The following is a 26,569-nucleotide window of genomic DNA, read 5'->3' on the forward strand; positions in this document are numbered from 1 at the left end:
TGGTCCCGATTTGTGACGTTGCCAAACCAGAACAGAATATGGACCCTCATGGTGACTAACAGGACAGCACGCAGACCTTCAGACCAAGGTAGACTCTCTCACCCTTGCAGTTTCTTTCTCTTGTATGAAAATGGCTTTATTAATGATAGTATTATATTTAAAGTAGATATATAGTAATTACTAGTATCGGGGCACAAAAAATTGTGGTGCTTTTGAATTTATATGATTTCAAATGCATCAATCACTTGCACATAAGGAAAATATGTTATAGCAACACCTAAAACCATTTTTGCTTTTGCAGCTTCTCAGACTCCACTAGTCATGGTCCATGGGTTTGGAGGAGGGGTCGGCCTATGGATCCGAAATCTGGACTCTGTGAGTCGCTCACGGCCTGTTTATGCCTTTGACTTGCTGGGCTTCGGTCGCAGCTCCCGTCCCTCCTTCCCCACTGATGCCTCATTGGCTGAGGAGCAGTTCGTCAGCTCCATAGAGCAGTGGAGGCAGACAGTGGGGCTGGAGCGCATGATCTTATTGGGTCACAGCCTTGGAGGTTACCTGGCGACGTCATACTCCATTCAATATCCCGAAAGGTAAATTATGGAGTGATGAATGTCTGATGCTGTTCATGTCTTCTGGATTAGCAGACATTTCCAACTTAAACGCTGTCCTCCAACAGAAGTATAAACAGTACAGAAGTCAATCATCTATTTACATCTTCGTTTATTTAATTTCCAAACACAGACAAGTTATTCATTTTTTCTGTAGCTGTTTCTGTTTGCATAAGGAAGGGGAAAATCAAAGAAAAAAAGTGAAAAATGGTAGACCACCAAAACTGTCACCATTGGATAAATAGCACTTAAAGCTTTCATCTTTGAGAGAGAGGAGAAAATCACGCTCCACTCTTCCTTCAGGTATGAAAAAATCCAGATAGTCCTGCCTGTACTTAAGCTTTGAGAAGGCAACTCACCACTATGAGTCTGAAAGGATGTGTAGCTGTCACGAAGCCCTTGGCTTGGAATTACTTGGATCTTGAGCAGCAGAAAATGCACACAGCTTCTAAAGCTAAATTTTGGAGAACTTTTTTGAAGAAGTGAAATAAAGTGTCCCAAACATATGTAAACTGTAATAAAGATAAAATATGTATATACTAAATACTGAAGTTATATTTAGTTGTTGAAGCTGTTGTGTGTTTTTATGTAAATGTACTTCCTGCTTTTATCCTGGTGCTGAACAATTTTGCTCAACAGCTTTATTGACTGGATTAAATAAATGACAGGTGGTCTGTGATTTCACACAGTACTGTAGGCCAACAAAAATAAAATGTATGCAATTTTCCCCTTTATCCAAATGTAGCAGATCAGTTGAGACATATTTACTGACCAACACTTGCCTCATTAATTTTGCAGAGGAGATATGAAGCTTATTTTGTAGAAGTCTAGGTTACTGAACAACATTTACAGTGCAAATACAGATGTAATAGATAAAATAGTAATTATAGATAAAATAATAATTATAATTATTTTATCTGAAATATTCTGTATATGTGCCTGTGAAACTAATGCAAAAACAAAATTAATTTCAAAGGCAGAATTTGGGCAGTGCTGAGGATGCAAGTTTTTATTTTTTGCCCTCACATAGACACTTGCTCTGAGCATACTGAGACATGAACAAACATGTGGCCCACTGAGTGTAATAAAGTTCTGTCTAATGTTGTGGCCTTGTTCATCAGAGTCAGTCACCTCATCCTGGTGGATCCCTGGGGCTTCCCAGAGAGACCCAAGCCTCAGCCTGAAGGGTCCAGTCAAGGTTCAGAGGTTAAGAGGCCAGGACCACCTCGCTGGGTGAAAGCAGTCGCCTCTGTTGTCACCCTCTTCAACCCTCTGGCCATCATCAGAGCAGCAGGACCATGGGGTAAGAGGCGAAGGAAGAGTAAAAACAGATCAGCTAATTTGCTAGTAGTCAAGTTTACAGAGAGGTTATATGAACCAGATGTCTGAAGAGCTCAAAGCTTTTAAAACTACCTCATAGAACATTATGAATATGCTGCCTGATGGGTGAGACATTATTTTATTATAATGTCGAGAATGCCTGACCTATAACATATTTTTCAGATCTAATTATGGCATAGAAGTACAACCCCAATTCCAGTGAAGTTGGGACGTTATGTAAAACATAAATAAAAACAGAACACGATGATTTGCAAATCCTTTTCAATCTATATTCAATTGAATACACTACAAAGACAAGATATTTAATGTTCAAATGGATAAACTTTATTGTTTTTTGCAAATATTCACTCATTTTGAATTTGATGCCTGCAACATGTTCCAAAGAAGTTGGGACAGGGGCAACAAAAGACTGGGAAAGTTGAGGAATGCTCAAAAAAACATCTGTTTTCCACAGCATTCCACAGGTGAGCATGTTAATTGGAAACAGGTGAGTGTCATGATTGGGTATAAAGGGAGCATCCCTGAAAGGCTCAGTCATTCATAAGCAAGGATGGGGCAAGTTGTGAACAACATTGTTGAGAACCATGTTTCTCAACGTGCAACTGCAAAGAATTTAGGGGTTTCATCATCTACAGTCCATAATATCATCAAAAGATTCAGAAAATCTGGAGAAATCTCTGCAAATAAGTGGCAAGGCAGAAAACCAACACTGAATGCCCGTGACCTTTGATCCCTCAGGCGGCGCTGTAATAAAAACCAACATCGTTCTGTAACGGATATTACCACATGGGCTAAGTGCAAGTTAAAACTCTGCCATGCAAAGCAAAAGCCATATATCAACAACACCCAGAAACGCCGCCGGCTTCTCTGAGCCCGAGCTCATCTGAGATGGACTGACGCAAAGTGGAAAAGTGTCCTGTGGTCTGACGAGTCCACATTTCAAATAGTTTTTGGAAATCATGGACGTCGTGTCCTCCAGGCCAAAGAGGAAAAGGACTGTCCGGATTGTTATCAGCGCAAAGTTCAAAAGCCAGCATCTCTGACGGTGTGGGGGTGTGTTAGTGCCCATGGCATGGGTAACTTGCACATCTGTGAAGGCACCATTAATGCTGAAAGGTACATACAGGTTTTGGAGCAACATATGCTGCCATCCAAGCAATGTCTTTGTCAGGGATGTCCCTGCTTATTTCAGCAAGACAATGCCAAGCCACATTCTGCACGTTATAACAGCGTGGCTTCATAGTAAAAGAGTGCGGGTACTAGACTGGCCTGCCTGCAGTCCAGACCTGTCTCCCATTGAAAATGTGTGGCACGTTATGAAGCGCAAAATACAACAACGGAGACCCCGGACTGTTGAGCAACTGAAGTTGTACATCATGCAAGAATGGGAAAGAATTCCACCTACAAAGCTTCAACAATTAGTTCCCAAATGCTTATTGAGTGTTGTTAAAAGGAAAGGTGATGTAACACAGTGGTAAACATGCCCCTGTCCCAACTTCTTTGGAACGTGTTGCAGGCATCAAATTCAAAATGAGTGAATATTTGCAAAAAACAATCAAGTTTATCCATTTGAACATTAAATATCTTGTCTTTGTAGTGTATTCAATTGAATATAAGTTGAAAAGGATTTGCAAATCATCGTATTCTGTATTTGTTTTACACAATGTCCCAACTTCACTGGAATTGGGGTTGTACATGCAGAGTGTTTTCATTTAAAATGGTCCCCAAAGAAAGCATTTTTTTCCCCATATTTACCACTATTTTATCATATCAACAAAAGTAGGTTCACTGGTGACTTTGGAAAGTAAATAAAATGACTAGATTTGTGTTGTAGTCATTGTGACCCTTAGTTCCTTTTACCACCAACTTACTGACCTACAGAAATCAAGAGTCAGTACGTTTACAATGAGCCATTTCACATCAAACCACTTTGAATGACTTTATTTACATCTGAATGATGCAGAAATCTTGAAAAATCAGCAGAATTACCCTTTAAGGATGCAAAGAGTGTGTAGAGCATAATTTGTTCTCCACTGCTTACTGATCTGTGGAGTTTACACATGGAATTGGAATAAACATTTTTGTCATCTGTGTATACATTTTGTCAACCGGGGCAGTCAATCAGAGCAGATGTCATTTAAATATATTGGTCTTAAAGGTCCAGTGACAAAAACAGCCTGACTAATTGTAAAGAATGAAGAGAAACGGGTAAAGATTGATTGTAAAACTTCAGGCAGAGTTCAAATGCTGAATAACTTAAATGATCACTTTATCGTGGCTGGATCTTTATTTAATTCATTAGATCTTGAAACTCCCAAATTGAACAATGTGAATACAGAATGTGACCATAGAGCAAATTTGTCATTTAGTTTTAAACAGATTTCTATTACTGAAGCTCTTAAGCTTCTAGACACAAATATATCAGCAGGACCTTATAATCTTGATGCAGTTTTTAAAGTTAGCAGCTTATATTTTGAGTCTTTCATTATCTGTTTTTGTTATTTATTAAAAGGAGTAATATTATATTATGCTATAATATTAAACAACTATTGGCCCATTTCTAAACTTTCAGTTTTAGCAAATATTTTAGAATTTACTATGAGTGAGCAGCTGAAGTAGTTAACAGTGAGTAACATTTTATCTGATAACGAGTCAGGTTATAGAAGTAATACATTTCAAAACTGTAATGTCTCTGGATTCTCTGAATCTTTTAATGATATTATGTACTGAAGATGATGAAAAGTTCTTTGCTATTCTTCAATTGCTGCCCTGTTTGCCTGTGCAGTCTTTTTGGTGAACTCCTCCCCATCTTTATTTCCAAAAGACTCAGCCTCTCTAAGATGCTCCATTTTTCATATCCAATCATGTAACTGACCTGTTGCTAATTAACCACCAATTTTTTTTTTCAGTCTTTTGTTGCTCATGTCACAACTTTTTGAAGCATGTTGCTGGCATCAAACTAAAAATGAATATACTTTTTTTTCAAAAAAGAATACATTTTCTCAGTTTCAACATTGGATATGTTGTCATTGTATAATTTTCAGTTACTTACAGGGTTTAAATGATTTGCATATCATTGCATTCTGTTTTCATTGAAATTTCACAGCGTCCGAACTTTTGTGAAAAAGGGGTTTGTAATTTAGAAGTCTGTACTTCATCTATTACCTCGTTATTCTTGTAATTTTAAATATTGAAAAGAAACCAGGAATTATGATCTGCGCTCTTAAAATGTTTCTTCTTACGACTCCCTCCATGCATACATCAGCAAAATAAGCTTTTAGCTGACTTGAATTTGTTACAGAAAGGCTTGTCCTTCAGGAACTTTTATCATTTTAGTTTTAAAAATATTCAAACAGTGGGTAAAACTGTTTGCTAGTGTTAAATGATTTATGGGGCTTGTTGATTATTGAGTTTTCTGTTTTATGTTTTGTGGGACTAATTTATGTGTTGGCTGTCACGACGCTCCTGTAAAAGAAATTTTAAATCTCTGGGATTTTTCCTGTTAAATAAAGGTAAACAAAAATGAGTTTGCAAAGCAACACATTACAGTAAACAAATACAAAGTGTGTCATTGGCCATCAAATGTTTAATGATGTAATAATGTTAACTTATTCCATTATTACCTTTCAGGACCAGGGCTGGTGAATCGATTCCGGCCTGATTTCAAGAGCAAGTTTGAGGACCTTTTTGATGATAACACTATGACTGAGTATTTGTACCACTGTAATGCTCAAACACCCAGGTAATGACGAATCGCCACCGGAATTCAAAGTGCTTCATAGCACAGCACTGAAAATAACCTAGTGGCTGCAAATCCACTGCTCACTTCTTTATGGATCCACCTAGTATTTGGAGAGATTTTGAATTGAATGTCTCTCTGTCTCTCTGTCTCAGTGGTGAGGTTGGGTTCAGGGCCATGTCTGAGTCTCTAGGCTGGGCAAAGAGGCCAATGGTGCAGCGAGTCAACCTACTTCCACCCTCCTTGCCTGTCAGCATGCTGTATGGCGCATGCTCCTGGGTGGACAGCTCCACTGGCAAACATGTGGCACAGATCAGAGGCCAGAGCCCCACCAGAGTAGTGGTGAGTGACATAGAGCTTTTGCTTCCAAGAGTAAGACAGCAAAAAGGAAAAATATGCTACTATTTAAATGTTGGAATGATGGAGTTTTATTTATTATTTATTTATTTAAATAATGTATAACCAATTGTCTATTAAATTATTTTAATAGGCTAATGTTTAAAATAATTATTAGGACACTAGGAAGCTGTAAATACAAATGAAAAATTTGTTAAATATATCTAGAATGATGATCGGAGCTGTATAAGATTGTAAAATGACTGAGAAAGCTGTGTAACATCACTCTTAATATCCAGGAGCCAACAAATTTCAAAAAGCATATTTGACAAAATAATAAATATAAATAAATACATTGCAGTACATTGTCATTTATGAACAAGAAGTTAATAAAAACACATGAAATGTTGAGAAAAATATTGTATGTAAAATTACTAAAAAAAAAAAAACACATCAGGTGTTTCTAAACTTTTGAACAGTAGTGTGTATTGTGACTGTCATAAGAAAACCTTATGTTACTATACACTATATGCCCAAAAGTATTCATTAGTGAATTCAGCTACTTGAAGGTGCATCCATTGCTGAGTGTTCAGTTGCACGGAATTCTTGTATAATCTCCATAGAAAAGCACTGTCAGTAGAATGGGATGTTTTGAAGCAACTACACATGAGCTAGGGCATCATAACCAATGCCAAGCACCCGCTAAAGTGGTATTAAGCCTACTGTTTGCCTAACCGTCACCAAGAATAGGTCGAATTCAATACCGTTAGGACATTTGTGATCCAGAACTAATCATCCAACACCTGTATCTGACCTCACTAATGCCCCTGTGGCTGAATGCAGTAAAGTTGTCATAGCTGTGTTGCAACATCTAGTGTGAAGACTTCCTAGGTGTATAGAGGTTGTTACTGCAGCAAAGCAGTAGCATTTTAATAACCTTGATTTCAGAAGAAATGTTGGACGAACAGGTGTCTATAAACTTTTGGGGAGTGTAATTGTGTGTATGTTATCATAAAGTAAATGATCCCCAAAACCTTCTGTATCTGAAATGGTAACTTTAGAAGAGAGAGAAAAAATATCTACATAACATTTTATTCCCAGCAATTGTGGGCCATTTTTATTGGTCATTCTTAATGCAAAATGATCATATTAGAGCAATTATCTTTTTATTTATCCTAGAGATGGGCGATATGGCCAAAAATGTTATGATAAACAAAATTCATATCGGTCAATATCAATACAAATGGCAATAAATGTCAAATCAGTTTACTTTCGTTTAAATCAGGACTGTAACTGACATGAACTCTTCTTTCTTTCGCTTTCTTTGCTTGAGGATGCAGTAATACTTAAACATGACTTTTTGACAGCGCTGCAGTTATGAGGATTGTGATTGTGATTTAATGCTGCTAAAGCTTGTTAGGATGTACGGAAAGAGGCGAGTTCACTGTAGGTCAGTACAGTTAACATTACACCACACTCACACTTGGTCACAGAGAACAGATCGCTGGTCACTCCACTCAAACAAGGAATGTATAATTCCACTTTCATATGTTGCTAAAGTATATTTGCTGACTCATTTCATTGATCGCCCACCCCTCTAATCATGTTGAAAAACAAGGAAGTGCACTCTCTCCTGGTGACAGCAGAGTAGTGTCGCTTTCCTTGCAGTAGAAAACATCCCAGAGCTTTCACTGAATGTGGAAGTGTGAGAATGGTGTATTATTTTGAACAATTATCGAACCTTTCTTATCGCTCTATCAAGGAAAAGTTATATCACGATAATTATCATTATTGTTTTAACGCCCAGCCCCAGTTTAACCCCTTCAACTAGGGAACTAACTGAATATGGGTACACACTTCAGATCCTCTCTCCTGTAACCATGTACGTTACATATCAACCATTTAATTTAAATCAGTTACTATGTAAGCATGAAAATAAGTTTGATGCAGTATAAAATTAAATTAATTTTAAAATTTCAAAACATACCATTTATACCATTTGGGCAGTCGTGGGCTGGAGGTTAGGGATCTGGCCCTGTGACCGGAAGGTTGCCGGTTCAATCCCCAGCGCCGACAGTCCATGACTGAGGTGTCCTTGAGCAAGACACCTAACCCCCAATTGCTCCCCGGGCGCCGTGGATAGGGCTGCCCACCGCTCCGGGCAAGTGTGCTCACTGCCCCCTAGTGTGTGTGTGGTGTTTCACTTGCATGGATGGGTTAAATGCGGAGATGGAATTTCCCCGGTTGTGGGATCAAAACAGTATCACTTAAACTTAAACTTAAACTTACACCCCAGTCCATGCAGCCAGTACTTTTTGTGTGATGTGAAAAAAGCCAGCATGTTTATCATATATATCCATTTGTTAAGCCTACAGCAGTTTAGCTCCGCTTATTCATACTGAAATCATAAGGAGTGTTTCAGCCTGGACTGCATCAGCCTTAAAGCTACAGTGATTAAAAACAGCCTGTTTAATTTTGAAGGGTAAAGAAGGGTTGGAATATAGTCATGTAAAATAAACGTTGGCTGTTTTTGGTACATGAAACCGCACGTTATAAGTAGACAAAATAAAATACAGGGTATGATGAGATTAAGAGCTGAACAGCCTCCTTATTTATTATATGGGTTGAATTGCCTTTATTAACACTTTTTTCCTCTCATGCTCTTTTCCACAGTTAATTGATGATGCCTCTCATCATGTATATGCAGACCAACCTGAGGAATTCAACAGAGTGGTGGAGAACATCTGCAATACTGTGGACTGAATGTTACCACAAGTGTAATGATAAACAATTGTGCGTGTGAGTGAGTGAGTGCTACGAAACGTGTGAATCCAAGTGTTATACGCCTGGGTATTATTATATGTGTATGGACTATGTTTCTGTAATAGAACATACACTAAATGTAAGGTGAAGTTGAGTCTTGACCTCCACACGTTGACAACTTTCACATCTTCTCACTTTCTCATTTTGGTTGGTGAACCAAACTGGATATGAAAGATCGGTCTTTTCACTGGCTTGAACTTTTTGTGAGCATCCTCCTGCTCTGTAATATATTGTATTTTTTGACTGTTGCTTTGATGGTGTTATGTTTACATCACTTCCATTTGCAGCATTAGAAAATTGTGCATAAAGTATCTATTAATTTATCTTTCAAAAAGTTGAATACAGTACTGCAGAAACACATGCTACCTATTCAGAATAAGACTTTAATTTAAATCAGAAATCCTAAAATATTATTTAATATTCTCTGATTGTAACAGATGATTGTATTTTATAACACAACAATACAGATTTGTATGTTTTAATACCTCTTTTCTATGGCTGTTTAATTGTAGTGCTGTCAGAATCCAGTAGAGGGCAGCAGGTGCACGTTTTTTCTGATGCTTGGGGTAAAATTGTTGAGGAAATTGCAGTCTATCAGTCTGTGTAAGTCTGTGTATCTAAGTTTGACATGATGACAATAGAAGAACCCTTTTTGGTGCCATATAGAACCATCTATAGCACTTTTACCATCACTCTGACCCCTTTTATGATGCAAAGAACACTTTAATCATGCAAAGGGTTCTTAGGGTGTTCATGGTTCTATGTGTGTATATAGCTGCTTTCGGAACAAAACTTTATCTCCAAAATGATCTCAAACTTTATAGAAGAAGGAAAAAACCTACTTTACTTTTAATGTATGTCAATGGAACCAGATGTTTTTCCAAGTCATTTTTGGCCATTTCTATTTGTCCATTCATCATGAAATTTGCACACAATGTAAAGCACAACAGGTACAATTGCCAATTTCTGGTTGTACTTTCAGCTGTATTAAGGCAACCTGTGTTCTCCATACTTGACACCCTTTGCTCTGTAAACATCATAAAAATTGTAGCCATTGGTTCTGCTAAAAAACAATTCCACAAAATAATTCCTTGGATTTGTAAGGTATAAAATCTGGGTCTGTTTGCATAAATGAAATGCATCCCATTGGGCAGGTGTAACTGGAATGTGAATAAATCGTGCCTCAGCATTATATTTACTGGCAATCTTAGGTACTGTTGTATGTTGATATGCAACCTGCGTCTGCCCGCTAAACAGTTTTACAGGATATGAAAGAAATGCCCAAGTCGTTGCTGCCCCACCCAGAACATATGTTCCTTAAGCTCCTTGGCAGTCTGTGAGTTTGTTGATATAGAAGAAATATTAAGATGAACAAAGAAGATTTTACATGTGGTTTTATTAACAACAAAATAACATTTTTAGAGAAAACAATGCATGTTGATAAATAATGTCAAGAGTTACATAAATAGCATCTGATTAAGTTTTCCTTCATGTCACTTCTTTTTTTTTAACATACAGAGGATTAGAGAGGGCAGTGAAAGATGGTTACAACCTAGTAGTACATTTTAAAAAACATTATTTATATATATATATATAAATCTCATAAGAACGTGCTAATACTCACTCTATATTGTTAACATTAGAGGCATTGATATTGTTATACAGTATATATTTTTTGCTTGCAAGTATAAAATCATAACACTTCTACAAATGCTTTTGAAAAGGATGACAAAAATGTAGGCACTTGAAGATCTTTAGGCTAAGCATGCAAGAGCTTTCAAAAGCAAAACTCCTAGAAATTCTTAAATTAATAATTATAACAAAGAGGTATTTCACACTTCTCACTACTGTTAATATGCATGCATATCCAGCAATAGCACTTCACAAAACAGCTACAGTGATACAGGTCTATAATGGCTCAGAAATTGACATGAAATGTATTCATTAAGCATCTCGCTGTAATAATTCTCATCTATAGCATTATAGTTCAGTATTCTGACTGAAAGATTCCCTCATACAGATACTATTTCATATTTTTTGACTGTTTGCCCATAGTTAATGATTTCTAATTCCACCTAATTCCTGTGTGAATCTCTTATTGTACAGCAGCAACCATTTGGTGAGGGTGAGCCCCACTGTAAATCAACAGGAGAGAAAGAGAGACAAAAGTCTTACTGGAGCTGGAGGCTCTGCAATGTAATTTATGTAATATGACTGACCGACTGGTATGGGATAAGGTATCTTTCCCCAGGTTCCCACGGACAGCCTGGGTTAAAGCTCTGGAGGTTCATGACGGTGTACATTCATACTGGATTAAAATCACATATCTCATCAGCAGTTATGTAAAGTACCTCTCCCTTGGTAAAAACAGTCCATCTCCAATAAGGTTCAATTCATCGTTCCCATCCAGAAAGCATCTGCATAAAGGTGGCCTTTTAAACTCCTACCCATGGATGATTGTGGCATCATCAGGAATCAAACTAGGTTCCTGGCAATAACTGTCTTAGCCAGTTTTGCCACTTAGCAGTCCCACTTATACTACACTGAATAACCTGTATATTAGAAGTCTTAACACCTACAGTCATCGGCCATTTTATCAGACACTCCTACTATATTGTTTTATAGTTATTGACTATAGCCCTTCTGTTGCAGTGCAATTTATTAACCCCCCTCTACCCTGTCTCTCAATGGAAACATACCACCTTAGGACCATTGTTACTATATGTGGTAGTGACATGGCAATGTGTATTGTGCTAGTACGAGTGAATAATCAGCCTTGCAAAATTATCCAGTCATAAGTAGCTATGTGGACTAAAACTGACCACTGATAAAGGGATGAAGGATAACTTACACAAATTATGGAGAAAGAAAAAAGTTATAGTCTCTAACTGTGCACATACAAGGTAGGTGTTTCTGATAAAGTGGACAGTGTGCATATATGTTATGAGATGCTGTATAGAAACAGTGCGGAATGGTAACTGCACCAACTGTGCCATCACTGACAGTCTTGCACAATGATGTCAACCACGCCATGCACCTGGGTGATCTGTTTACAGTCCAAAGATGCCACCAACTTCCTCGTCCCAGCCAGAGAAGGAATGAAGTGCTCCGTCACCGTCACTGTGGCGTGCCTAACAACATCACTGACAGAGGCAAGGCAAAACATATTAGCACACTGTGAGTAAATTAGAGCAGCAATGGACTTTTTTGTCTGAGGTCCCATTTATAGCCACCTTTTACTTTGCTGCCCCCCTCACCCCCAAGTCATTACTTCCACTTAATGATCAAGAACTATATCTTACCAGACATGATGCTGTTCAGAGAGCTTGTTAAGTGGACTCTTTGATTAATGTTTATTAAGCATTATTAAAAAAAAACAACTACCTAATTTTTAGATGCATACTTAATAATCTGCTAAGTAGAGATATGTCTGAGATAGACTAAGAACCACTGAATTGGAACAAAAAAGGTCTTCAGTTTTCATTTATACTGTTTGCAGAATTGAATATTCTTATGACAAGGAATTTTCAGAAAAGCTGCACAAGCTCTGTTTTCTTACCCCACATTGATAGGATGAAGGTTCCTCAATCCCAGGCCCTCCACTCGGACCACCACATTGCGGAGCGTGCATGGCAGTGGGTTAGTAAAGGTGAGCTTCGCTGAAGCCTCTTTACCCACAAAGGCCTCTCCCAGAGGCTGCGAAGAGCCCAAAAGTTTAATTTAAATGCATAATAATATATCTAACATTTGTTACACTATAACATTTATAACATTACCACTATAACATTTATAACAGTCATATTTCTAAAAATATATGACATTATTTATAGTTTGAAATCGTGATTACAGTCTGTTTTAAGAATAAGTGGTATTAAGTCTTTTCTTACCTCAATGCTGATGTCTGGTGTGCGGAGCCTGAAACTGGTTTGACAGGCCAGCACCTGTTTAGTCTCACTGACCCTGCCGGACAGGGTGAGCATCAGGGCAGCCTGGTCCACCAGCTGGTCCTCATAGGAGTGGTAGGGCAGGACCCAGTCTATGACTTTCTCTGGTAGGAAGAACCAACATTAGCTCATTATGGTACATTTCTCAAACCAAATGGTATCAGCTTCCCAAAGTGATCTTCACACTACTGTAAAAAATCTTGAATAACGAGTTTCAAACAAGAATCTGACCAACTCTCTATTACTAGAATACAATGATATATTGTCAACTTTCTAGACCCCTAAGCATACTTCACATCAATACTTTTACACTAACAGGTCATACTACATTTAATAGCTAAAATTTTTTTGGTAGGGCTGCATAATATGTTCATAAAATGTGATGAAAATTTGATTCTGATTAACATATTGTGCAGCAAGTACAGACTTCTATTGCTGTGTGAACAGAAATCTAATTAAAATCTCCTTTAAGCAGAAAAAACTGCCAGATTCATCTAACAATTCAATAAAATACACACAGCTATTTGCAAAAGTTTCAGCACCCCAATCAAAATACATTGTATTGATTTTCTAAATGTCTTCTACAGACAGCAAATATATATATATATGTGGCATTTTTCTGCAAATTTTAGTGCACAATATTTTCTGAATTTAAGACATTGGAAAAAATAGAACAAAACAGCAACATAAAATGTCCAATAACTTTTGCACAGACCATATTTCATGTTTTATATTTCTCAATATGTTAAATTCAGCAAGTAAACACTAATTGTGCATTAAAAATGGTGTACTTACTCTCAACAAGCAGATCAACAAATCATTTGAGCAAATCATGTCATTTGAGCAAAGGTGAACAATTTTTTTCATATGACTGTGTATGAATGCACATACACAGACCTTACAAGCACTAAAGCTGCTTTTATGAAACACAGCAAAGCAATAAGTTCTTATATAGGCCTATATTAACAAATACATATTTTCTTTCTTTTCTACACAGGCATACAAAAATATATATACTTCTTTTTGCAAAAAGCTCCTTATAGTGATGCACAGTTGTTGTGGCACTACTGCTTTTTACACAGCACTGTAAATGAGAAAAAGCATCATGTTTGGTTTCTAGGTAAGTAGTTAAGGATAGAGTAGTTGGTGCACTGTGCACTTATGTGTACTTTGTGATTGGATTTATAAACGGGAAAACCAGAGTTCAAAATCAGTCGGACTCTGATCCTAACACTTCATTCACAGCAATCCAATTGTGTCACTCCTTACTTTATGCATTTTTAACTATTCCTTTAAACAAGCACCCTTATTTCACCCTTAATGAAATAAATTGCAGTTCACTAAATCACTGTTATCTGTCAATACTGCTAAAACTAGAAACCAGTATTGCTGTTAAACATTAATACTGGCATACTTCTATAGATGATACAGTGCCCAGCACTAGTACAGGTTACTGCATTCAATATGGCCTGTTCCTTGGCTTTAGACTACACTGTCCCTGCTCACCTTCATTGGGCATCAGTTCAACAGGAATCTTTTCGGTCTTCACTGTGTCCTTCAGCACGCCAGTGTAGTACATGACTGCCACCTGACTGTGGAGGGTGGTGCTGCGGGCTTGATTACTCTTGTTCTTCAACTCAATCTTCAGCTTGGCGTCTTCACCCATGCACGGCCCGTCACCGTCCACCTTCACTTCCACGCTCACGTCCTCCGCCGCTGGAGACGAATACACATCAGGCTTGCTGCCGTAGCGACAGGCCGTTTCCACAGCAATGCGCTCCTCTTCTGAGCCTGATTAGCATGAAGAGATAGCGAAAGAGTCAGATTTGAATTCTGATCTGATAATAGGTACAGCTACCAAACAACAGCTGCATGTACTAAATCCAATTGAACAGGACTAATTATGCTCATTTCATAATAAAACATGTAGACAGAATCCTAAGTAATATTTAATATTAAAGGTTGTAAAATGCAATACTTTTATACAAGGTTTCTCCATTATGACAACAGAAAACACATGTTTTTAATATGTAAAGGACATGAATGTGGCTATAAAACTCTCATGCATTTTGAAGTTTATCCAGCAGAGGTGCAAGTCACTTTAGTATTCGTCATTTAGTGAAGAAACAGCCATAAACTTCAGCATGATGTAACAAACGTGTGTGCAATAAAAACTTTCAAAAAGAGGTTAAAAAGAAAGATACTGAGATAGTCTGTATTCTCCATGTGATTTCCACTATTTATGTAATCTTCATTAAATCAGTTAATGCTGAAAAGCGTGTTGGCTAAAGACCGTATTAAATGCAGCTGCAGTGTTTGAAGATGTCTGTACTGATTTGTGCAGAAGGACATAAATAGCATGTTTATTCTAGTCTATTTCTCTTTTTTTATATTAAAATAATTCATGTGGTTTTTACTGTTTCCACTTGGTCCTGTGTCTGTTTCTTGCCCTGTGCTGTAGCCATGTGCTTTCTGCCATGTGCTTGTGTTTTTGTTTTGGTTCTTGTGCTCCGCCTCCCTGCACATTCCATCCTTGACATAGTAGGTTTTTATACTTAATTGTAAATGTATTTTAACTTTCTCCATTTTTTGCAAAAATCTTTTAACTTTTTTCCCTTTCATCCAAAAACTGAAATCGCAGCTTTCAACCATATTTATCCAAAAATTTGGGTGCATTTGGATGCATCTTAACCCTGACCTTCTGAAAGCTGTTAAAATCTAAGGTCTTCTCTATTGGTTCTCATGCACTGCACATTTTTATACTACCTCATTTATTAATTGCCTTTATAATACCTTCAAGTTCCATTCTGGCAGTCAGTATGTTTGAGTTAGCCTCAAGACTGGTGCAGATACGAGTTGACACTGATGTGTTAAAGAGTGTAGGTGTGTATCTGTGCGTTTGTGTGGTCTCACCTTCAGGGTGTTTGTACAGGTGTGTGATGTCAACACGCTGCTCAGAGCCAACAGCCTTGGTGCTGATGCAGTGTCCCACGGCATTCTTCTCACTGTGGATCTGACTGAAGGTGCCATCCAGGTTCCTCTGCCAGTAAATCTTGTCACTGTTCACCTAACGGCATGGCATGAGTGACAGGGACCAATTAAATACTTATGGCATTTTTTACTTGCATCATACCTGCATATACTGTCTGTCAAGTCCTAAGCATGCAGCTTGTTTTATCTACCTCCCAATTTGCTGCAATTTCCAAGCCACACAATAACACCTGGGTGCATCCACAAATATCATTTGAAATAAAGTGCTCAAAACTTCCATATTTTGATGAAAAGCTTTGTGTCACAGTTTCTCACTTTGTTAAATGGGATTTTGGTCAGAGTTCTCTAAAGCTTGTCCAACTGCACAACAGCTAGGTCAGACCATGGACAGCGCAGTTAGCAGCTCTGTACAGGCAACCATCTCAATACTCTACTGCATAGTTTAGTGATTTTATTTGAAACGATAGCTGTTTTGGGTCAAAACGTCACGACAAACTCACCTCAGCAAACACAAATGGTGCATCATAGCTCAAGTACACATGCCCAGCACGAATGGCTGAGATGGATGCAGGGCCACAGCGGAACGTTCCCTGGCTGGTTTCCTGAGGGGTGGAGTCAACAACCTGCCAGCCCCCCATACCAGGCGGCAAATCAGGACGTGCCATCCAGCAATCATTCCAGACGTGGAAATTCCTAAAGAGATGAGGTAGTGGGACATGGACAGCTGAGATGTTTGCAACCAACTTCTAAGACTGAACTTTGGAGGTGTGGAAAAATATCCCTGCAAATTTCTTTAAAAACTAAAAGAAAGTCTCCTGAAAAGAATACATACTGTAATAAAGGCAGAGAGTAGAACATTTTGTAATTTGTCATTTTTTCAGTGTGATTTAATGTTAAGTATGTTTTTTCAGAAGCATAAAAATAAATAACTTGTATATAATGACCATTTTGACTGGAAATCAAATGAATGAAGTGTGGCATTTGGCTTTTGTACAGTATTGGGTGTGAGAAGATGCATCACAATATGCTGTGAAGCAGTTACAATGTGTGCTTGCAGTAAAATTAAGAAATAACTACATTTATTAACATTACTGCATCACTAAACTATTATTTTCTTTTTTGTCCCAAACTTGTTGTTGGCTGTTCAGATGCACTGTGAGCACATACTGCCATGTCAAGGCACATTCTGGCACTAACTGTACAGTGCTCTTAGTCTTGAAAGATCATTATTTCAGAAAACTGTAAATTGAATTGAATAGTGATATTAAAGTCAAAAGGCAAACCTAATAAAACAAAAAAAGTTAACCATCATTACATCCCTGACAAATGTTTTTAATCAGCTGAGGTACAGTGTGTTGTTTTTTTCATTGACCATTTGGACTCAGGGGCAGATTAAGCACAGGAACTCACCACACTGAGTCTGAGTTGAGGGAGTTAATTGGCTCCATATTCTCATCAAAATACACATCAGTTGTCAAGGAAACATCTGTGTCGTGGGCAGACTGGAAATTTGTCACGCTGCGGGCAGGAATACCAAGACATCTCAATACTGAGAGTGAGAGAGAGAAAGAGAGAGAGAGGCGCAGAAGGTTTACAATAATAAGGACTTAATGATTTAATAACACTCTTAAAGTGCTGTCTGGTCAGATGGTCAGAGGGTCTTTAGGTGGCGTGAGAAACACAGCAAGACACATACATACACCCCTTAACACATCAGCCAGAGGCACAGCCTGGAGGAATGACTGGAATGCAGCTGGACTATTTTAGACAGCACTGCCCCATCAGAGACACACGTTTATTAGCCAGGGTCAGCTATGAATATCACAGTACAGCAATGAGGAAAGACCCACAGCCCTCCTTTACACACACACACACACACACACACACAAACACATATACACACACAGCTAATATATACTAAATAAAGTCTTTTTGCATATTATATATTAGCATACATACTAATACGGTATGTATAGTGTATGCTTAGTAACACTCTAGTAATATACCGAGTAACACAATAACTAATGGTCATTTTATGTCCAGTAAGTGTCTTGAGATTTGATCACCTCTGTATGCAAGACATTCTGGATTCATTCTTGATGCTTTCTAGTTGTCTCTGTCATTTTATGACATACAGCTCTGTTCGTCCTTCTGGACACATTTACCTTAAACGTTTATCTGAACCAAACATCTGATCAGTGATTCGAAACAGTGTTTCCAAACTTTTGAACAGCAATTCCAATTCCATTTTGAAAGGTAACGTACCCGTGGTGGTGATTCCAGAGAAGACCCAGCACTGGCCGTATTTGACGGGCAACCCACTTTCCCTGTGGTATCTTTTCAGAATTTCCACACTGCCGCTCCAAGCTGTTGGTGGTGTCCCGCCTACATAGTTCCCAGACCAGTTCCCTTGTAGAACTCCGCGGTCATCAGGAGAGTTGACCTAGAACACACAGATACAGAAGCAGATCAGGACTGAACGAACCTCTCTTTTGAAGCCTAAAACACTGACGGCAATACATACAGAGTTTTTGTCTTTGTCCCCTTAAAAATGATTAAATGTTGCCCTCATAGTAGTTAATGAGCGTGCATGTTCACACTGGCCATAGTAAAATGGATAAACATGTGGAGGTGTGGATCAATGTGTGGTGCTATACTGTTTTCTATCACTGCATAAAAGAAGCTCCATGCTGCCTTTATTGTTGGATGTACTGTGACAGTTTCTGAGTTTCTGAGATTCATTCAGAATGCAATTTGCTATGGAAATGCTTATTGATTTATAAGCAACAAAAAAAGGACACTGAGGTGTGAAGTATGTTTCTTATTTCTGAGCTCAAAACAGTATTAAACAACCATACATTTTCAGTTTTGTTAAATCATGTTCAATATACATGTACTGACAGCATTAAGAAATCACAAAGAGAAAAGCCGATTAGAAGGCAGAAATATGTGCACTTTTACCTCCACATTCCGGGGTTAACAGATAAAATTGCATTTTTTTTTTTCTTTTCAAATTTGACTGATTATTATCTGTTTTACACTCACCATAGCAGAGATAACTCGGACCACATTCACTGGATCTCCTCGACCAGATGGGGGAACCTCACTCTTCTCCAGGACATACAGACACGCCTCCAGAATTCCTTCATCAAACTGAAAGAGAAATAGAGACAGAGAGAGAGAGAGAGAGAGAGAGAGAGAGATATTAGGTCATTTACATTTACATTTACAGCAGCAAGAAGTGCTTTGACAATCTAGAGAAAGTATCTTTGCTAGTTACCAATAGCTTAGAGAAAAAGACAGTCCTGAGCTCAGATACTGCTAGAAACAAAATGTCACTGCAGACACCAAGAGGAAAAGAACCAGAGTTGAACGCAGAACTCTGTGCCATTCAATGCAATACAATAACAATAAGATACAATACAGAGTGCAGTACAATAAAATAAGTGCAGCTTATAGTTCAATGCTCATTTAAGTGCTGTGTAAAGAGATGAGTCTTCAGTCTGCGTTTAAAGACAGCAAGAGACTCTGCTGTTCGGATAGCCAGTGGGAGTTCATTTAAATGGGTAATGGTCAAATTATACTGAAATATGCATAGATAGTCATGAAAGTAAAAAAAAAAAAGTAAGTTCAATATAATTTCGTGAATTTAACATCTGGTACCGGCTAAGTATTCACAAACTCTACTTTTTCAAGCTAAAATGTTTTCCACATTCCACATTTTTTTAATAAACCAGAAGACCAATTACATTTTCACACATTCATAAATATCCAACATCAATAACAAAACAATAACTTTTCACTCTCCCATGTGAGATTCAGAGTCTGGGAGCGCAAACTGTACCAGACCAGACTTCTTTATAACTCACCAACTGTAATGTTAACATTACCACCGTGATGGCTAATGTAATGTAACTTCATTTTAGCACTGAGAACATTTTGTTGTAGTCTGTCGTGATGGCTGGTTGCTGACAATAAAAATAATTGGACAATGATAGTAACTATGAACTGAAACTTAAAATGCTTTTTTTTAAAAAAATTTTATGGTAACTACAAAGTATACACAATACATGTTTCTATAATTCTTGCCATAAATTCTTGAAGGAACTCTGACTTTTAAGACTTGTATGCCTTACGAGTTGTATACCTTAAGTTTACCTGTCCAAAACGTTTTTTAATATGATGTATGAACCACATTGAAATGTTTTGTTTATTAAAAAACATGGCAAGTAGGCAAAATCCCTCGACTGGTCAATTGCACTGTGATGATGTCATATGGCTGGCTGGAATCAGTTTGATGGAAAATCAGACAATCTCTTGGATAATATCACATTCTAAGGTTGTAAAAACTGTGAGTCACTTAATGGACAAGAGAGAGCAATGATTTGATGCTTCCACCAAAATGTCAACATTCTAATATAGGAAATGTGTCTATTTTTCATGACAAATATAGTATTTTGCTTAGTTTATATTTCAACAGAACTGGAAACATTGACCATATTGAGGCTTACAGGTATTAACAGTCAGGATTCCCTTTATGTGTGGACATACAATTAATTAGCTTGGTGGCCTGATTTCATTGAAGTTTGTGGGTCAGTTTGTATATGACAGAGATATCAGATCCAAAGTATGTCTAAATGGTTGGGGAAAAACTTATAGTATAAACCCCAGTAATAAAAGCTGAACGCCAAAACCCAAAGCTTCATTCGCTCCCTTCCCACTGCACCTGTCCAAAGTTCCATGTTCGAGCTCCGATCTGTCTCTCAGTACCGTAGTAAATCCTCCCCGTGTCATTCAGCACATACTCCTTCTTCTCAGCCTCATCCTCCATATATACTGAGTCCTCTGACAGAGAGAGAGAGAGTTAGTTTGTTGTAGAGGCAAGGAGCCCTAGTTCCTGGACTTTGTTGACTGGGCTGAGTAACTTTATTGAAATGCTCTCATTGTGTGACTACATCAATGTGAACCCCCAGCAGGTGGGGCCTCTCGGAACTTTGTGTGCTAGTGTTAAAAGTGTTCCACACCCAAAATACATGATCCAGAACACTGGCTGTGTTATTTCTTTGCCAACACATGAGCATGATTATCAGAGGAATGTAGCAAGAGCAGGACCGTGACCTGGTAGTGCACAAAAGGATGAAGAGTAATAAGTATATGTGTGGTTATTTGGACAATTTTAGGACAAAATCCTCCTACAAAGTCAAGTGCTTTTTACAAAAGCTCCATGTTTCATGTTTTAAATTAATGCCAAGATCAGGAATTGGCTTTAATAATTCTTATTACATATACAGTGGGGTTCAAAAAGAAGTTAAAAGGCTTCTGTTTTGCATTACTTTCTAGTTTAGTACAAAGTTATAACAAACTATATTATTAGCATGACAATTTCAAAGAAAAGAGGACTTAAAATGGAACATGATCTGTAAAGTTTCTTAGTATTTGGTAGCATGTCCCCCTTTTGCTTCAATCACAGCGTGAGCCCATAGGCTTGTGCTAAAGAACCTGATGAGTAGATTAAATCCACCTGAGAATTTTTTTGAAAACAAGAAGAAATAAGACTAAAAAACTGACCTTTATTAGGTCTTAATTTGGTCAATGTTGCAAATTTGCTTACATTTGAATAGTGACCTACAAATAGTGCAGAGCCTTGAATGTTTATACTTCATTTTATTTGCTGTAATATATATATATATATATATATATATATATATATATATATATATATATATGTGACTTATGTCCTGAAAAGGTGTATGAAAACCAGTGTGTGTGTGTGTGTATAAGTCTGTGTAATAAAACACACATCAGCTGGACAGAAAGGAATATAACTCAGCTGTGGTAGAGCAGAGAAAGGAAAGAGGAAGGAAGGGATAATGCACTGTAAGAAAAGAGAAAGGACAGACCACACATTCCACATGATTCACTCCTTGTGAAAGTGGTTGGCCACACACGGACTAATAATACAAGCAGTTAATAATCCTGAGCCAAAGAGCAGTGAAGGAAATTAGACAACTGACAGCAGTAAATATAACTGTAATTTATTGTGTAAGATATAACTATGTAATTAACAATATAATTACGAAAGCAAATCCTTTTCAAAAGGACTAAATGTGATTTTGCTATATTAGCAGTTCAAAGAACCATTTTTGCCAACTTTATTTTTAAGAAAGTAAGTAAATAGAGGATGAACCTTGAGGCTGTGAGTATCATGGAGAGTAACACCCAGTGCTGAAAGTGAGAAAAAAGAAGTGAGAGCAAACTGAAGAGAATTTAAAAGAGGTACAGAGAAATGATAGAGCAGAGAGGGAGTGCTCCTTGGGAATTTGGCTGAGGTTTGACAGCTTAAGAATCCTTACTCAACTTCTGTGGCATTTGGCAGTGGAGGGAGAGAGAGAGAGAGAGAAAGAGAGTGAAAGAAAGCAGGATGACCCGCTACACACCCTACACAGACCGGTCCTGAGGGGGTGATCGCTGAGCCAAGCAAATAGAGTTTAAATCGAAAAGTAAACGCTGTGGTTTATGGCTATGAATCACAACTAATGCACTAAACCATGAGAGACAGCCAAGGCTAAACCTAACAGCAGGTAGGTAAACAGAGTAATAGTCCATATGTTAAACTGTCATTGCTAAGAAATGCAAAGCAAAGCTCCTGAGAAAAGCAGAACTCTCAGTGAGTGTCATAAGATATTATTGTGGTATTGTGGACTTGGTCAGCCATGTTTGAAACTTCACCCAAAAAATCTAACTACTGTGAAACAAATAATTGAAGGCCCATTAGTCAACTGATTTTATCTATTACTAGTAAAAATAATCCAGAAAATATGTAGAACATGCTTAAAAGTGCACCAGCACAAGTTTCTGAGAAATCATGATTGGAAAGCTTAAAAAAGGAGCAGAGAAAGTTCCACCTGGACAGCTAAGTAAATAGGTCTGTGTATAATGTGCTGAACTGTTTTTTTTATGTGGTCAACTTTATCTAAAAACTCAAGTAGAAAAAAATTCATTACTCAGAGAGTTAAGTTAAAAGTAATGCTTCAAGTGAACCATGAATTCATTAAGAGCTTATGCACTTGTTACTTCGCAATTTCCCTGAACAATAGAGATACAGCAGCTTGATACCCACTCTGGCTAAATGCTGCTCCTATACAAAGAAGATCTCTATCAGCATACTGTCGATTATGGACAATAAAGCAGATGCTCAAGCCTGTTATTGTGAGTTTTGAGTGCATGAGCTCGGTTCTTTTACAAAATACAGTGAAATATTAAAAAATATTGTCTGTTGAAAGTAACTGTATGCTACAGATGTGGTTGACAGAGATCAGGTTGCAAAGCATTCTATTCCTTCAACCCTTAAACCACTGCCTTATTCAGCAGATAATCCTAAGGCTTTTTATTCATTAACTACCATAAAACAATATATAGCTATGGTAATATCAAGCATACATACACGCCCTTGCAGTTTAGGGGGATAAACTGCAAGAGCAACTTATTGTGTGGTTTGTTTTGTCTCAGTTTCTCACCTTCACACCAGGGATTGAAAAGCATGTAGATCTTTTTGTCGGGGTCATATGTGCTCACAGACTCGCTCTCTGGACTCTGGGTGGTGATGGTGAGTTTGTACTGGCCCACGATGCCGTTTGGAGGGGAGTTGACGGACAGCTTGATCCGGTTGCTGTTCTGCTCTACGATCTTGGCCTCCCAGCACAAGTCCTGCAGCTCCTCCACTAGAGGGATGACGACGTGTGTGCCTTTCGACACCAGTGGCAGCGGCCCTTTAAAAGACACGTTCAAAATCAAACATTCTGAATGAATTTCTGTTGAAGATTCTAAATTCTCAATCCCACCAATACCACATTTGTGTTTGTCAGTACAAGGGGAGGTATTTTATTATGATTTGAATTTGATAAAGGTTATTATGGTCTATACAGGCTCGTTTAGTAAGGAAAAAAAACAGCTCTTACATTTGCTGCATTCTTGTCATGTTTTTTTCATAGAAACAAGCTGAAAAAGTAAGAAGTGCAGACTCTGCTTGTCAACACAGAATGTAAATTGAATATAAGTGTAACTGATTATGTGGCTACCTAATATGTGTACATAATTCATTATAGAATGTAATAACAAATAATTCATCATGCAAAGTAAACTGAATGTACAAGAAAATTACTTGTGGTTACTCTAGGTTACTCTCCTAAGGTTAAATATTTCTAAATTTTGCATAACTAAATGGGTAAGATGTAAACAAACTCATTCAAATGCTCCATGATACGAACCTGACATCTGAAGAGTTTAATGCCTCTAAAAGCGCCTCACAGAAACGTATCACGTGAAACGGTTATAAATATGCGGCTCAATGCCTGAGACATTGTTTTACAATAGTTTTTGAGTGCATTAACATCTACATGCATACACAACAGTGCCAAAGACAACTTTTTTTTCCAGATTTAACATTACTTTGCCATTATCACCATCACATATAAGTACTCAGAAGACATGTGTAGGGTAACTGGTGGTTTTGGATAGTAAATAAAATAGCTATATTTGCATGGTCCACAACATGACCCCTGGTTCCTATCACCACCACTTTAAAGACATCCAATATCTTTCTCTGCATTGAACCATTTCACATCTAACCACTCTGAATTACATCTCAACAACTGAAGCATGTAAAATCTATTTAAAAAAGGTGGTATTTCTCTTTATCTTGAGCGATTAAACACAGCTTAAGTATCTCCTCTGAACTCATACTCCCTCACTGATTTATCAGATTAAGCACACTCACATTAAAATCATTGACCTTCCCTTTTCTGTAATCGGTGCATGGAAAACCATTTGAAAAGTGAAGATGAAAGCACCCAGCTTGCTTCACTTTCCCATTTGTGTTTACATGTTACTGTTAGCGGGGCTACGTGAGATAACGGCCAAAATATTCCAGCTGTCATAACATTTCCAGAGAGCAATGACATGCACTCGTGTGAGTCCTTTAGAGTCTTAAGTGTAAGACTTCACAACATCTGTGTGGCCATTTCACCAAATAAGAAAGGGGTAATTGTTTTGTTTTAAGTTTAGTACTATCAGTGACAATGTTAACGCCCTTCCTCCTTCTGCCTCCTGAACTTTAACACATAGGAAATCTATTCTGAACTCAGTGTCAAGTCAGACAGCTTCATCTGTTGTTGAGGTTTTGTGGTCCAGGTTTTTGTACAGCAATGCAAAACAAAAGATGAAGAGCTTTGTTGTATTAACACACATTGAAACTGAAAGTGTTTTTTTATTTTTCCTATAAAAGTACCATTTCAGAATATAAGGTTTTGTTACAACAACAACCTGCCTTCCGCCCGATGACGGCTCAGATAGGCTCCAGCAACCCCCGCAACCCAGAAGGAGAAGCAGCTTAGAAGATGTGTGTGTGTGAGATGTGTTACAACAACATGGTCAGGTTTTACTGGGGGAACCTTAATTTTGTTCTTAGTGTTGTTGTTTTTTTAATAAAAGCATATCAATGCTTTTATTATCAATGCATATCAATGCTTTTATTTCTTAGAAGCTTAACTTTACTTCATAACATTAGGGTCTCTATCTTTTTCAAAAATTCTGCAGTTTGGGCGTGCCTACATGTAGTTTGCTGCTACACTGTGAAACGTTCATCAGATAAGTGGAAAATGGATTATTTTCAACCACTTAATGGTTAAGGCCTTGCACAATGTATCGATGTTTGTATAGCTTGAGAAAAAAAATCTAGCAGCATACTCTATGACTGATTCATTAGTCTACAGTGGGCTAAAGGGCTGCACTCCTCCCTCTTATTCTCCTTTTCTAGTCCGCACCCTGATAGAGAGGTCAGCCATGCATTCTTTTCAGGGTGGACTGGGATGAAGAAGGTATTTGAGCACAGATGCATGAAAGCATGTGCTTATCAGTCAACTGAATACCAGGCCTTGACTCCTACTGCTCCATTTCATCTTTTAATGCATAACAGGACAGGAACATCCATAACTGATAACTGATGCACATGACATGTAGAACTGTGTAACTCTCTAACACAGATGTGTGTACAGTGTGTATGTATATATACATTTCTTCAGGATCTGCAAAAAGAAACATGCTTCACAACTCCACCTTTTCATGTTTCCTGAACTTCCGCTTCTGCCCAGACATAATCACTGGACAGTGTTTTTAGAAACAGCAACCTTATACTCCAACAAAAGTGGCCACTTTGGCCATTTTATTACAAACACCTTCCTTATACATCCAATCACTGGCTATTTTAATACACACAGCAACATTGTACTTCTTCTCTCAGGCCACTTCATTAGAAACACCTATTTTGCACTTTTATTCACTGGCCGCTAGAAACGCTTACCTTATATGTTCACTCACTGACTGTAATCAAAAACATCCACCATATTATATATTTCTTTTCACTGGCAATTTTGTTAGAAATATCTACCTTGTATATCAATTTACTGGCCATTTTATTTGAAACACCTACCCTCTACTTCAACTCACTGGCCACTTATCAGAAACACCTACCTTATACTTCAACTCAGTAGCCACTTTATTCCAAACATGTACCTCATACATCCAACACTCATTGGCTATTTTATTAGGAACACCTACACTGTACTTCCATTCACTGGCCATTTTATTAGAAGCATCTATTTTATATATACACTCATTGGCTACTTTATAGGTCACACATACCTTATCAGTCCAATCACTGGTCATTTTATTAAAAACAGCTACACTGTACTTCTACTAACTGGCCACTTCTTATAAACACCTACTTTGCA

General features: G+C 37.8%; 2 protein-coding genes across 4 annotated transcripts in view; one reads left to right on the forward strand and one right to left on the reverse strand.

The window, feature by feature from the left end:
• Positions 1–9,329, forward strand: part of abhd4 (abhydrolase domain containing 4, N-acyl phospholipase B) — a 15,263-nt gene extending 5,934 nt beyond the window's left edge. For all 3 annotated transcript variants that reach the window (XM_017697078.2, XM_017697079.2, XM_037531182.1), the window contains 6 exons: positions 1–88; positions 302–590; positions 1,730–1,911; positions 5,580–5,691; positions 5,844–6,030; positions 8,698–9,329. The exon at positions 1–88 is cut by the window's left edge and continues 17 nt beyond it. In XM_017697078.2, the coding sequence (XP_017552567.1) occupies positions 1–88; positions 302–590; positions 1,730–1,911; positions 5,580–5,691; positions 5,844–6,030; positions 8,698–8,787 (948 nt within the window). In that variant the 3' untranslated portion in view covers positions 8,788–9,329. The remainder of the gene's footprint in view (positions 89–301; positions 591–1,729; positions 1,912–5,579; positions 5,692–5,843; positions 6,031–8,697) is intronic.
• An 894-nt stretch (positions 9,330–10,223) lies between these two features.
• Positions 10,224–26,569, reverse strand: part of tgm1l1 (transglutaminase 1 like 1) — a 33,794-nt gene continuing 17,448 nt past the window's right edge. The window contains exons 4-14 of the mRNA XM_017697080.2: positions 23,300–23,551; positions 20,509–20,627; positions 18,828–18,935; positions 18,048–18,225; positions 17,193–17,331; positions 16,283–16,475; positions 15,705–15,858; positions 14,298–14,582; positions 12,735–12,895; positions 12,407–12,543; positions 10,224–11,990 (exon numbers count right to left, since the gene is read on the reverse strand). Of these exons, the coding sequence (XP_017552569.1) occupies positions 11,843–11,990; positions 12,407–12,543; positions 12,735–12,895; positions 14,298–14,582; positions 15,705–15,858; positions 16,283–16,475; positions 17,193–17,331; positions 18,048–18,225; positions 18,828–18,935; positions 20,509–20,627; positions 23,300–23,551 (1,874 nt within the window). The 3' untranslated portion in view covers positions 10,224–11,842. The remainder of the gene's footprint in view (positions 11,991–12,406; positions 12,544–12,734; positions 12,896–14,297; positions 14,583–15,704; positions 15,859–16,282; positions 16,476–17,192; positions 17,332–18,047; positions 18,226–18,827; positions 18,936–20,508; positions 20,628–23,299; positions 23,552–26,569) is intronic.

This window comes from Pygocentrus nattereri, chromosome 19, assembly GCF_015220715.1.
Source record: "Pygocentrus nattereri isolate fPygNat1 chromosome 19, fPygNat1.pri, whole genome shotgun sequence".
NCBI classification, from domain to species: domain Eukaryota; kingdom Metazoa; phylum Chordata; class Actinopteri; order Characiformes; family Serrasalmidae; genus Pygocentrus; species Pygocentrus nattereri.